Here is a 13,301-nt window from a genome sequence, read left to right as displayed (position 1 = left end):
CGCAGTCCAGGCTATTTATAGGAGGGCGAAGTAAAAACACTTTTACAAATAACGAATCCCGATTACCACTCCGCTGCTGTCTGGGACTTTTGCTGAATGCATGAAATACAAGCCTTACAGTGAAAGACGAATAGGCTACCTTCTGATCCTATAATTAACGAAAGAAATGGTTTATTTTAACACTGTGGAGTAGGACGCATTTGGCGCTCGCTGTAGCCTTGCAAAAATATTTGAGCGCTAGAATGTCCTAGTCATAGCCTAACAATAATAAATCTATATTTTCTGCTAAAACATTAGGCTACCTATTATGTCCAATGTAGGCTATAGGCCTGCGAGACATGTAGGCTACAAAAAGACAATTAGGCTACACATTCACGTCACAGTCAGGAATTATTTGAATAAGAGGGTAGACTAATAAGTCTTTTATTTTACAAGATGGTAGACTAATACGTGATAACTGTTTGGTTGACAGCCTTTAAAGTAGGCTCAATTTCATTTTCAGGTAAAGATTTTTTTATGTTTTAGCCTGTTACAGCAAGAATTAGTGACTGGCATGTGGGGGCGTGGCATCACGATGGTTGCTTTCCATCGCGATGCCTGTCAACCATCACCATGGACGATGATATCGTCCATCGGCACAACCCTAATTTATACCCACTTGTTCAACAAACAAGCAACCATGCTACTCAGCAACGTCCCCTCAGCGCTGTATGAGTGTTGGATGCCTCTTGTGTACAGTAGTCTCCGAGAGCCAGCGTGGCCTCTGCTTTTGCCCAAGCCATGGACAGACTTCCTGGAGCTGGTGGGTTTGTGTTGGCCTTTAGCTGATCCACTCCTGCACTGCGCACACCAAAGACGTGTGTAAACTCTGTGGTTTCCCCACAGATCATAACCGACTCATCGAGGCTTTACGGTTACTGTTGTCCACACGAGGCCAGGGATCTGTGCTGTGGAGGCGACAGAAAGTGTTAGGTTTGTTTAGCCTTGCGCAAATATTATTTTGGAAATTCAGCCTGGACATTTGGTGGGGAGCTGCCATGTTGGGTTGGTGATTGTGTGTACTGTATGTTTGTGTGTGTGTGTGGAGGGTCTTATGTCCTTGTTCTTGTTTGTGTGTGTGTGTGTGTGTGTGTGAGAGAGAGAGAAAAAGAGAGAGAGAGAGCGAGAGAAAGAGAGAGAAGCTCTGTTTCAGGCAAATTCTGTTCTCATTGTGTATGCCTGCACACATATTTGTTTGTGGGCATGTGCGCCAGTTAGTTTGATTTATGTCCAGTTAATTCCGTTTCCATGTTGTGCCCTTGTGAGGGTGTTTAAATGATTGGACTTGAGCTGCACTCCCAGAAACACTCTGCCTTCCCTGCATAATATGTCAAATGGAAACAGAATAGAATTCATTCTCTCTCTCTCTCTCTCTCTCTCTCTTTCTCTCTCTCTCTCTCTCTCTCTCTCTCTCTCTCTCTCTCTCTCTCTCTATCTCTCTCTCTCGTCTTTTTACAGCTACATTTCGCTCTCGTAATGCCCTTTACTTACACAGTCCATTTGACTAATGGCTTTTGAAGGACATGTTAATGTAGACGCCATGTAAAAGGACAAGGAAGTGTTGTCACTGAATTCAAATGCACTTCATCTGTTGAAGGTGCTCTGTAGTCACCTGTCTGTCTGCATACCACAGTTAGAATCCTTCATTTGTTAAATCCTCCTTGTCGAAGGAAACCATGTGAATAGTTTTTGGGGAAAAAAACATTTTTTTATTTAACCTTGTAAATAGAACTTGTAAATGCAAATTGTATTCTCTTGTCATCTGTAGTGTAAGGAGTTTCATAATGTTGTGTATTTGCAGTAGTATCTGAGCAGAGTTTGAGGACTGGAGAATAGCCGAGATCTCAGTGAGGGCAGAGGGATGGGAAGGCACAGCTTCACGTTAACTGTGCCGGAACTGTAAATAGTGGAGGACTGTGGGATATGATGTTTGGGTTGTGGTGGAGTCCTTTATTAATCTACCCACCATTCAGAGACTTAGTAACATTTCAGAATTTATGTTCAGAATAATGAATAGCATTCACAATAGTGACAGAGAGAGGGAGAGACAGAGATATATAGATAGATACATACATACATACATACATATATACTGTAGATACATAAATACATAGGTAGATAGATAAAGACCAGGCAAAGTACAAACTGTGCCTGTAACTGTTTCATGCATGAGCTAAAGCTATTGTGTGGCATGTGGATGCATTGAGCTGACCCACTGGTGTTTGTGCTTAGGATCTGGTATCATGGTATGAAATTGGCAAATAGATTTTGCCAAGTTATTAAATTAGCTTTCATCAGACTTTAGAATTTCCACATTGCCTAAATCACTTCAATGAGGTCCCTGAGGCAATCTGATGAAATGTTTGGCCACTGCAGTCAAATGTAATTGAATTTGTTTGGGTGTTCCTTAATAGCACTGAGTGGACCCTTGCCTCCACTTTTGCCCGCATCCCACGGACTTAGCATCAGGGTTAGATATGAAGGGCATTGCAGTCATAGCTGCATTCTCTGTAGATCATGGAGGCAGTGCCTGTGGCTACTGCACATGGAGGGAAATGACACCACACAGCAGAAAAGACTTGGATGAGTCCAGCATACCAAAAAGCTGCGTATTTCCTTTAACGTTCCCACTGCAAGACAAAGTTCCATTACCGGATGCACTGAGTGGCTGTGTGGTTCATTGGGTCGCTCTTATTAATTCGTTTTATTATTTTATGGGCGACATTAGTGGCCGAACTGTAATGAATTTCAACACGAGTTTTGTCCCGTGGAAGAGCAAGTGGAGATAGGGTCAATCAAGTTTGGCTGAATGGAGGGTGGAGTGCAGTGCTCGTCAGTATAGCGGAGGCTTTGCCCTCATTAGATGCCTCGGGCACTGTGCACTGTGTGCTCTTTCCTTCTGACTGTGGTGTTTCGCAGCTCGCCCCATACACTGTCAAAGTTGCTGAATAGGCACTCTGCAGCCTTGTCTCAGAAACACAGTGGTTTAGCTGTGCTGTGCTGTGTGAGGGGCTTTTGCTTTGTACGCTCACACACTGTTTAATGGCAAGTGTGTGTGTGTGTGTGTGTGTGTGTTTGAGAGAGTGTGAGTGTGTGAGAGTGTGTGTGTGTGTTTGAGAGAGTGTGTGTGTGTGTGTGTGTGTGTGTGTGTGTGTGTGTGTGTGTGTGTGAAAATGCTGATGGCACTCTTTCGGGCGCCCCACAGTCAACCCCTTTTACTTTCCTCAGGTTCAGTAGGCATGGCCTCTTCTCCTTCAGCCCCCCAGCCTGCAGCCATCAGTCTTGGCTTGCCCTGCCACTGGGTGCCCTGGCCTCAAACAGCTCTCAGATCAGTTTTAGAATGGTTCATGTGTGATAGAAAACACCTATACACAGCAATTTACATTGCTTACGTCTAATGAAAATTGATGGCAATAGGACTAAATTTGCCAGAAAATGAAGCTGAGCTGATGTAAATGTGAAATTCTACTCTGTCCTAAGGCCTAAACCTTGACAGATTTATTTTCCCTCTTGTGTTTGAGGAAAGTGTTTTCATTCCCTGCGTAATGCCACTTATCAGAGGCTAACGCTTCTACAAAGCCTTTAATTGGGGAATTGAGCGGGACAATCAGGCTGTAGCCGTGCTCTAGCATTCCCTCCCTGATCCCTCGGCCCCTTAGGTGAAGTGCGCCAGCACCATTAACAGCCTCTTTGTCCTACAACTGCAAGTCCTCAGATGTAAACGGACTAGGGTTTACCTGTGGCTGTCCAGCAATTAGACTGTAGGTGTTAAGTCATATAATGTTTGTGTGTGTACGTGTGTTTGTAGAGGTTTTTGTGTGTGTGTGTGTGTGTGTGTGTGTGTGTGTGTGTGTGTGTGTGTGTGTGTGTGTGTGTGTGTGTGTGTGTGTGTGTGTGTGTGTGTGTGTGTGTGTGTGCGTGCGTGCGCGCGTGCCTGCGCGCATGCATGCGTGCGTGTGTGTGAGAGAGAGAGAGAGAGAGAAAACACACACATGTCTGTGTGTGTTTCATTTCTGGTTGTGGTTCAGTGGTGCTCTGCTCTGTTCAGTCCCATTATACATGGATCATGCATCATGTATTGTCCAAGAAATGCTTCAGGATATTACTAGTGCTTTAAAAGCGGCAGTGTATTTAATTGCTGTCAAAATATATTTTAAGATGGTTGGCAATTGTGGCTTTTACTAGACAAATGATGAAATGTCTTTTGGACCAACTGATGTGTGTGTACAGGCCATACCTACAGTATATTCATATATCACTATGAAATTGCAGTCATTCATTTCTGTAAAAGTTTCCCATATTTTGTCCAGAGAATATTTCTTTCTTTCTTTCTTTCTTTCTTTCTTTCTTTCTTTCTTTCTTTCTTTCTATCCTATTTCTCTGTCTCTGTCTCCGTCACCTTTCTGTGCCACTCTCTTTATTTGCTCTCGCCACAGACTATATTTACACCACCGGTGATTTCATATGAGCACACTTTGGCGCTCTGCACCCTGCCAGACTGCGCCCCGTGTCCCTGACCCCTCGCACACGAGGCCGCGGCTGTGCCCTATCCAGGCTCTGGGAGCGCACTGGGCTTGGCTTGGGTTACTGTATGTCATTTCAACCAGCCTCCCCCTTTAAGACCGGTGCGGTCCAGCATTCGGAGAGTCGACAGCGTTCTGGATGACTCACTATATGGCGCGGGCCTCTCCGTTGGCTCAGTTAAACGAAGCCGAGGTCCTGCTCCTAAATCACCACATCAGTCGTCCGTGATTAAACACTAAAACAGTCCCAAAATAGAAGCCCCTCAAGTGTCTTTAAATATAAATGAATAAAAATAAATAAATCAAAGGCCACCCCCCCAGCCCCCCATCCCAAAATTACACTACGCTGTGTCTTCAGGGGCATGTTAATACAGTCCAAATGAGGCTCATCAGTTTGATATGTGCTTCATTTGGTCATTTTATTACCTCTCTTTGCATGGAATGTGTGGGTGTGTGTGTGTGGGGGTGTAGCCGTATGTTTGTGTTCATGCATGAGAGCATGTATGCATGAGTCTCTCTAGTGTGTGTGTGTGTGTGTGTGTGTGCGTGTGTGTGTGCGTGCGTGTGAAGATATTTCAGGAAGAAAGAAGCCATTTCTGAACATCTGACAGAGTGATCAGATCTTTCCCCATAGCTACTGTACCTGTATCTCTCCCCTGATTGCGGGTGGGGATGAAACGCGTCTAATATGACTGTGCATCCCAACTTCCTGTCTTCCTCCCATCTGCTCTCTTAAAAGTCAAAGAGGGGAAATCAAAAGAGTTAAGAGTTGTTGCCTCTGATGCTCTTGCCACTGGAGTGCTTTCACTGATATTGCACACATTCTATCATACACTCTCCAACCAGCCCACTTCTCTGGCTCAGATTGCAGGGCTTCAGGCGTGGAGGGTAGGGGGGAGGAGGGGGGGGGGGGGGGGGGGGGTCTTTTTTGGATTTTGATTAGGAAGGGTTTGATGGATGTGCGCCTCGCTGGCGTGTGCGCTGCATAGATGTGCTTGATTTGTTCTCTGCCGTCCCGGTTCTCACAGCGCGCCGCCTCTCTGCGATGATAAAGCCTGTGAGCGTGCGGGCACAGAGCCAGGGGATTTTCATCTCTCTTGGCCCGTGTGTGTGTGTGTGTAAAAGTTTGTGTATGTGGAAGTTCCTGTTAAGCAAATGTTTGTGTTGTGTGTGTGTGTGTGTGTGTATGCATACATGTGTGTGAAAAATGTGTGTGTGTGTGTGTGTACAGTATGTGATCAGTGTGTGTATGTATGCATTCATGTCTGTGAAACACATGATGCTTATCCATGTGTTTGTCCATCAGCCTGCTCATGACATTCAGTGAATCATATTATCATGTGAAAGGCATCTTGTGAGCATACATATTTACCAGTCTGAATCATCATCATCTCACCCCTCATCCTGTAGTGAAATGGTGGACGGGGTCTTCATTCACACCATAGCCTCCTCTACCACCATCTCCTCCACGTAGCCATTAGCATGGGATCCACATTAGCCAGTATTAGCCACAGTAATCTGGGCCCTGGGTGGTGACTCACCCACTGGCTGGGTCCATGGCGGTGAAGAAGAAGAGGCGCTGGGATTGCATTGGTCCGACAGCAGTGTCTGGGAGCTTTTTGCGAAGGCTTTCTTTTTTTTTTTTTTCTGAAGTCAGTTAGCAGTTAGCTGCTGCCAGGCTAGAGCGTCCTCTGGGCTGGCAGCTCTGGGAGCCGTAATGAGGCCCGTGGCGGCAGATCTGTGGTGGAATGCGATGCTGATAATGATAATAATGCCAGCGGTAGCCCTTGCAGCCAGTCTCAGAGACACAGCCTGAGCCTAAAGAGGAAAAGGGAGACAGACTATCTCCTCTCTCTCTCTCTCTCTCTCTTTCTCTCTGTACTGTATGTGTGAGTATGTAATTTTTTTTTTATTATGTGCATGCTGCTGCATTTCTTGGGCCTATGTGCCAAAGGGTGCACACATGCGTGCTTTGTGTGTGTGTGTGTGTGTGTGTGTGTGTGTGTGTGTGTGTGTGTGTGTGTGTGTGTGTGTGTGTGTGTGTGTGTGTGTGTGTGTGTGTGTACGCATCTATTCCTCCGATCGTTCATGTTCTGGCCCCTGAGCAAAGCGCAGGATTTGCAGCACCCCAGCGCCTGGCGGTCTCAGCACACAGCAAACAGCCCCTCACACACACACACACACACACACACACACACACACACACACACACACACACACACACACATACACACACACAAAAAACAACACAAACAAAACTGGCGGATATTCAAACAAATACCCAATATCCTGTATTTAGTGTCTGGAACATGATATGGTGTCTGGCTGTCACCCAGTGTGTCCCTTCCCCAGCGATGACAGAGGAGGTTTGGGGGCTTTGGAGTGCATACAGAGCAGAGGCTGGGTGCCAGACAGTGTTTGTAGAGTATTTTGGAGCATCGGTACAAGGGAGCATCACACACCACAAATCCGTGGAGCGAAACAGCCTGGATTTCATTTTAGCAAAATTTAAACAGTTCTGTGTTGTATGTGTACATTAAGACTGAGGGTGGAGAGGATTGAAGAAAGAATCAAAATTGTAGGGTAATGCATTTTCAGTTTGCCCAGGTCATGCTGCTGAAGTGAACTGTGGCCTTCTCCTCTGGTGCATTGTAGACAAGCTCAGGTGCTCATACACAGGCATGCAGATTCACCCACATCCATGCACACGTTGATGATGAAACACTCTCTGCACTCGTCAAGGGTCTGACTAGTGGGAAGACCCTCAGCGGACTGGCAGACTCCCCTGGGTCTCATCCATATAATGAGGCTTAGGCTTTGCAGTGTGTGTGTGTGTGTGTGTGTGTGTGTGTGTGTGTGTGTGTGTACACTCTCCAAAATCTCTGCGAGCTCTCTGAATTCTCTGAAATCTCTGGAGAGCAAAAGACCAAAATACACACACACACATTTTCTGTCTCCCTTTTCTGTCTCAAAATAATGTTTTAAATCCAAATATTGTACCTTCTTGGTTGATGCCTTGTCCTGAAGCGCAGAGCTGTATTTTTTCTTAGCATGCCAGTGCAAAATCCAGACTTTCTCGGAATAGACCTCCACATTCTCCTCCCATCTCCGCGTCTCACCTCCCTGTCCTTCACCTTCTTCCATCCTCCACCTCCTCCTCCACCTCCACCTCCTCCTCCTCCACCTCCTCCTTCACCTTCTTCCTGGGCCCCTGCATAGAGCCAGGTCTGGCCTCCAGTGCGCTGTGGTATTTGGGGCCACCAAGGACATAATTACAGCCAGAGGTTTCATGGTCAGCAGGCCGCACGTACGCCGCCTCCTCCTCCTCGCTCACCTCCGCCCCCCGTGTTTTGGACCACCACGGGCCACTCTCATTAGTCCACTGCAGATTGAGTCCAAACAGACAGACAGGCCAAACAGACGGAGACAGCCAGACAGAGAGAGAGAGAGAGAGAGAGAGAGGGATCAAAAGAGAGAGAGAGAGAGATGGGGGAATAGAAAGAGAGAGAGAGAGAGAGGTTTCAAAAGAGCAAGAGAGAGAGAGAGAATGAGACAGAGAATGGAGATACGCATTGGAAAGGAAGGGTATTTAGAAATGAAGGCTCAGCTCTGAATGCCCATGGTAGTCTCAGACGCTGCTGCCAGTGTTGGTGCCAAGTCTGCCCAGCCCTGAGAGGACAGAAAGTGCTGTGCATCCCTGAAAGGCCCTGGTTGCTAACAAACATATAGTGCCAACGCTGGTCTGAGGAGTTGGCACAGTCTTTCTGTATGTGTTATGTTACTCTTCAGCACGTCTGGCCTCCCCTTATTACATTCTCCCTTTCTCCCTTTTCTCCTTTATCTCTTCATTTCTTTCTCTCTCTCTCTCTCTCTCTCTCTCTCTCTCTTTCTCTCAGGATCTGAAGAAGGCGCTGTCCCTCCCTCTGTACCCGGGGGAGTTTCTGCATCCAGTCGTGTACGCCTGCACGGCAGTGATGTTGCTCTGCCTCTTCGCCTCCATCATCACCTACATAGTGCATCACAGGTGAGCGGCTGCTCCACACACACACACACACAGAGAGAGATAGACACACACACACACACACGCACACACACACACACACACACACACACACACACACACACAGACACAGACACACACACACACACACACAGACACACACACACACACACACACATACACACACACACACACACAAAAGTATTGTGAAATTAAGGCAAAACACTGGGGAAAGGGACTAACTTGTGTCTTCTATCACTGTGATAATGATTATTATATTTTTGTTACACTGTAATGGGGTCATTACTCATAGCAGTGTTTTAGATTAATTAAAGACTGTGTAGAGGTACCGGTAGTTACCTTTCAAGATGCACTGCAGAGGGAAGTCAATGAGCCTGTTTATTTGGTTAGGAAATAGACATGAGTTTTCAGAACAGTTTTTCTTTCTCATTTTTTTTTTTGTCAGTTTTTCAGTGAAGTTTACGTTGGCGCAGTTGAAGCGTCATACAGCCCATCTGCTGTGTGTGTGTGTGTGTGTGTTTGTGTGTGTCTATACTTATGTGTGTGTCTGTCAAATGCATCTGATGAAAACATTACTGGAACTCAACATTGAGAATACAATCTACGATAATAAAAATGACTTTGAGTTCAACCGGTAGGTATAAATAGCTCCAGCTATTGCATTGTGGAGTTGGACAAGCCCTGTGGGGGAAACAGAGAGGGAGGGAGGAGGGGTTGGAGAAAGTGAGACAGGCCCAGCAGGAATTTGGGAAGGCGGCTTCCGAAGAAAGGAGGGAAAAGGAAAAAAAGAAACGGAAGAAAAGAAAAAAGAAGAATGTGGGCTGCCGGGTGGCAGCAGCATTTCCAGACTGAAATGAAAACCTGTAACCTATTCCAAGCCAAACACGCGTCCCAAAGTCCTACAGGGACGTAGAAGAATGCTTTCTTTCTTTAAACCGTAAATCTTAAACCCCTTTTGGCTTTCTTTCTGTCTTTTGTTTTGCTTCTGTTGAGGAGCAAATAAGGAGGAGGAAATAAATGTTTATATTCCGTACCTCATCAGCTCCTGCGTTTTGTTCTGTGCTTTTCTCTGGGTGGCTTTCGCGTGCCTTTGAGTGACTCATCCTGTGCTGTTGCGATTCATCTCTTTGCTGTCTGTGAACCGCTCTGTCTGTGACTGAGGCTTTGAGTCCACAGGCATGTGTGTGTGTGTGTGTGTGTGTGTGTGTGTGTGTGTGTGTGTGTGTGTGTGTGTGTGTGTTTGTGTGTGGGTGGGTGCGGGTTGTATGTAAAGTATGTTTACTTGCCCTGACCCCTTGCTGGTGAGCTGGCACAGCTGCTTGTTAGCACAAGGTAGACCTGAGAGTTGGCAGCTTGGGCTTGGTTTCATGCCACTTCATGCCCTCCTCCTCCTCCTCCTATTTAACAGGCAAGGGTCAGTGTTTCATTCATCCCCCTCCTGAGAGCCTGTCTGTGGTGAGTCAGCCAGTTAGGAACTGTTTAGCAAAGAGCACAAGTAATCTGAGTCACCCTGTGTGTGTGTGTGTGTGTGTGTGTGTGTTAGTGTTAATGTTAGTGTTAGAGAGAGAGAGAGTGTGTGTGTGTGTGTGTGTGAGAGAGAGAGAGAGAATATTTGTGTGTGTGTGTGTGTTTGTGTGTTCCAGAAAGCCACTCCAGTCACATTTGTTTCTCTCTTAATAGATTTCAGTGATTCATGTTTTGTACAAAGAGGGCTACCTTTCCTTGCATCAGGGATAAATGCGTCCATTCTTCTCCCACAGCTTTCGGCCTGTGTCGTATGCTCAGGACCGAAACGCTCCAATATCTCTCCATCCTTCTTTCCATCCTTCGTTCCATCCTTCTCTCCCTCCCTCTCTCCCTCCCTCACTCCCTCTCTCCCTCTCTCACTCTCTCTCTCACTCCCTCTCTCACTCCTTCTCTCCCTCTCTCCCTCCCTCTCTCACTCCCTCTCTCACTCCTTCTCTCCCTCTCCCCCTCCCTCTCTCTCTCTCTCCCTCCCTCTCTCTCTCCCTCTCTCCCTCCCTCACTCCCTCTCTCCCTCCCTCTCTCCCTCACTCCCTCTCTCCCTCTCCCTTCCCTCCTGATGACCAGGGACTTGATTGCAGTGGTAGGTCCCCTTGATAGCCGTGTGCAGCCTCCAAAAATAGCCCCCCCTTTTGTTTTGCAATTCTAAGCATCCATCAACCTTTGTTGTCCTGAATGGGCAAAGACAACACCCCTCGTCCGTGGCATCGCTCAGAAATAGATCATGTAGATCATGCCTGCTTGCCATCATTATGGGTGGTATTCTGAAGCGCCACACAGTCATTTTTATACTGTTTTTTGCACTCCTAACGTCTGGATTGTTTTGTCTGATGGTTGTTAACACGTCTCGCCAAAAGAACACAAAATGCCAGCCCATGTGTCATTGGCATCCTGGGGCGTGGAGAGGGGTTTGCTCAGCAAGGGCACACACCGACACACACACACACACACACACACACACACACACACACACACACACACACACACACATACACATACACACACACACATACAGAGAGAGAGAACTGGCTTGGCCTGACTGTGGAGGGAGGCCAGGTTAATGCACTTGACCCAGTAAAGCAGCGATCCCCAAACGCTCCACTAGACCCCGCAGGACACTTGATTTATGGCCAGGGAGAAAGAAAGAGAGAGGGGAGGGTGAGAGAGATGGAGAGAAGACAGAGAGAGAGAGAGAGAGAGAGACTAGACTGTCTTACCAGCTAGCCCTTGGCTTATTCCTTTCTTTGGTCATGAGAGTGAGAAAGTGAGGAAGAAACACTCTTTTTTCTTTTTCTCCCCTCTCTCTCTCTCTCTCTCCATTATGCTCTCCACTGTTCCTCCTCTCTCTCTCTCTCTCTCTCCATTATGCTCTCCACTGTTCCTCCTCTCTCTCTCTCTCTCTCCATTATGCTCTCCACTGTTCCTCCTCTCTCTCTCTCTCTCTCTCTCCATTATGCTCTCCACTGTTCCTCCTCTCTCTCTCTCTCTCCATTATGCTCTCCACTGTTCCTCCTCTCTCTCTCTCTCTATCTCTCCATTATGCTCTCCACTGTTCCTCCTTTCTCTCTCTCCTCTCTCCTCTCCTCTTCTCCTGCCTATGTGTGCATAACCTTTTTCTTTAGAATGTGATATTGATTTGCTTCCCAAGGAAGGATATAAAGTGAGAATTCATCAAATAGGCTACAGTTGTTAGTGGCTGATTCTCTGTTCTATTTTGTGTTGTGATTAAGTGGCTTCTGCCACTGCAGTGATTCGGCTTAAAATGTTTTGAGTGTTTTTATATAACATCCCTTTTTGAAGACAAGGACAGAAAATTGCCCTGGCATTTTCCTTTCACAAAATTATTTTACATGGCAAAAAATAAAAATAAACCTTCCCTTGCTTACATCCCCCTTACCTGAGTTTTTTAAGCTCGTTTTTAGCTCAGCTTATTAAACACAGAAACCATATTTTTTACTCTCAAGAATTCACTAAGCAATCTTCTCACGTGTCTTTGTAGAATTTGGAGTCTAGCTGAAATTGATTCTGGGTCCTTTTTTTTAAAATTGTATTCACGCGTGGAATGTTGATGAACTAAAGGCATTATGGATCTGGGTCAAAAAGTACTCTCATTTTTTAATCTCTTCTTTTTATTTTTATATTTTTCAACTCATATGTGCTCTTCTGTGTAAAGTGTCTCAGGACGTTAGGCTTGACGTTTATGTGTTCTGTTGGTTTGTTTGTTATTTGTTGATATTAACTGCTTGTTTGTTTTTCCTCTGCTGTCTTTTGATGTGTTTTTTTGTGTTTGTTTGTCCTGCAGCGCCATCCGTATTAGCCGGAAAGGATGGCACATGCTCCTGAACTTCTGCTTCCACACGGCGTTGACCTTCGCTGTGTTCGCCGGTGGCATCAACCGGATCAAGTACCCCATGATATGCCAGGCAGTGAGTGATCCCACTATTCAGCCTCTTATCTTTTTTTTCTCATTTTGTTCCTTTTTTTGTCTTTTGAAGGTTTTTTTTTCTTACATCCTTTCTCTGCCCCCTTCTATGTCTCCCTCTCTCTCTGATCCTTGTAGATGGAACCCATTATTCATGCCTGGCCATGTGTAAGAATGCATTAATGTATAGTTCCCTGACAACCAGGCAGGGGGTCTAATGCTTGTGTCGTTGTTTACTCTCCCTCAGAGGTTTTGAACGCACTATCTGGTCTCTGGGCTGTTTCACTCCCAGTCAGTCTCTGATTGTGAAAATAAACGCCATTCTGTTTGTCCCCCGGGGCTGCCGTAGATGCCCAGTGGGGGGGTTGTAGATGGAATTAGGGGCTCCTGTAACGACTGGGTGTGCAGCACCCATTGGAACACATGGTCTGGCCACCGTTTGCCTCAGGCCGCGCTTGCTGAGGGCTGGGTGGGAGGGTGGTGGTGGTGGCGGTGTGGTTAGGACCGAAGGGTGCCATGGTAACGGAGTTCTGATGAGACGCTCGGACAGGCTGCATTATATAACGGGCTGCCTCTCTGTCCTTTTCAACCCGCTTCTCCCCACCTTTCTCCACACATCTCATTTTGTCCCCCTACCACTCTCTTTGTTTGTCCTCCCCTTCTGCCTTTTCCTCTTCCCTTGCTTTTCTCCTCCAGTCCTGTGCTTGTCTCGTCTCCTTCTTTTTGTCTCCTCTTTGTCTCTCTATCCGCTGCTGCTTTTGTATGTTTCCCA

The 13,301-nt window shown here is 46.4% G+C and overlaps 1 protein-coding gene across 1 annotated transcript in view; it reads left to right on the top strand.

Annotated features, from left to right (window-relative positions):
* Positions 1–13,301, top strand: part of LOC121685590 (adhesion G protein-coupled receptor A1) — a 79,549-nt gene that overhangs the window by 50,974 nt on the left and 15,274 nt on the right. Inside the window, exons 8-9 of the mRNA XM_042066190.1 lie at positions 8,459–8,586; positions 12,410–12,533. Of these exons, the coding sequence (XP_041922124.1) occupies positions 8,459–8,586; positions 12,410–12,533 (252 nt within the window). The remainder of the gene's footprint in view (positions 1–8,458; positions 8,587–12,409; positions 12,534–13,301) is intronic.

Source organism: Alosa sapidissima, chromosome 16, assembly GCF_018492685.1.
Source record: "Alosa sapidissima isolate fAloSap1 chromosome 16, fAloSap1.pri, whole genome shotgun sequence".
Lineage (NCBI taxonomy): Eukaryota > Metazoa > Chordata > Actinopteri > Clupeiformes > Clupeidae > Alosa > Alosa sapidissima.
This window is presented reverse-complemented; position numbering and strand designations above follow the sequence as displayed.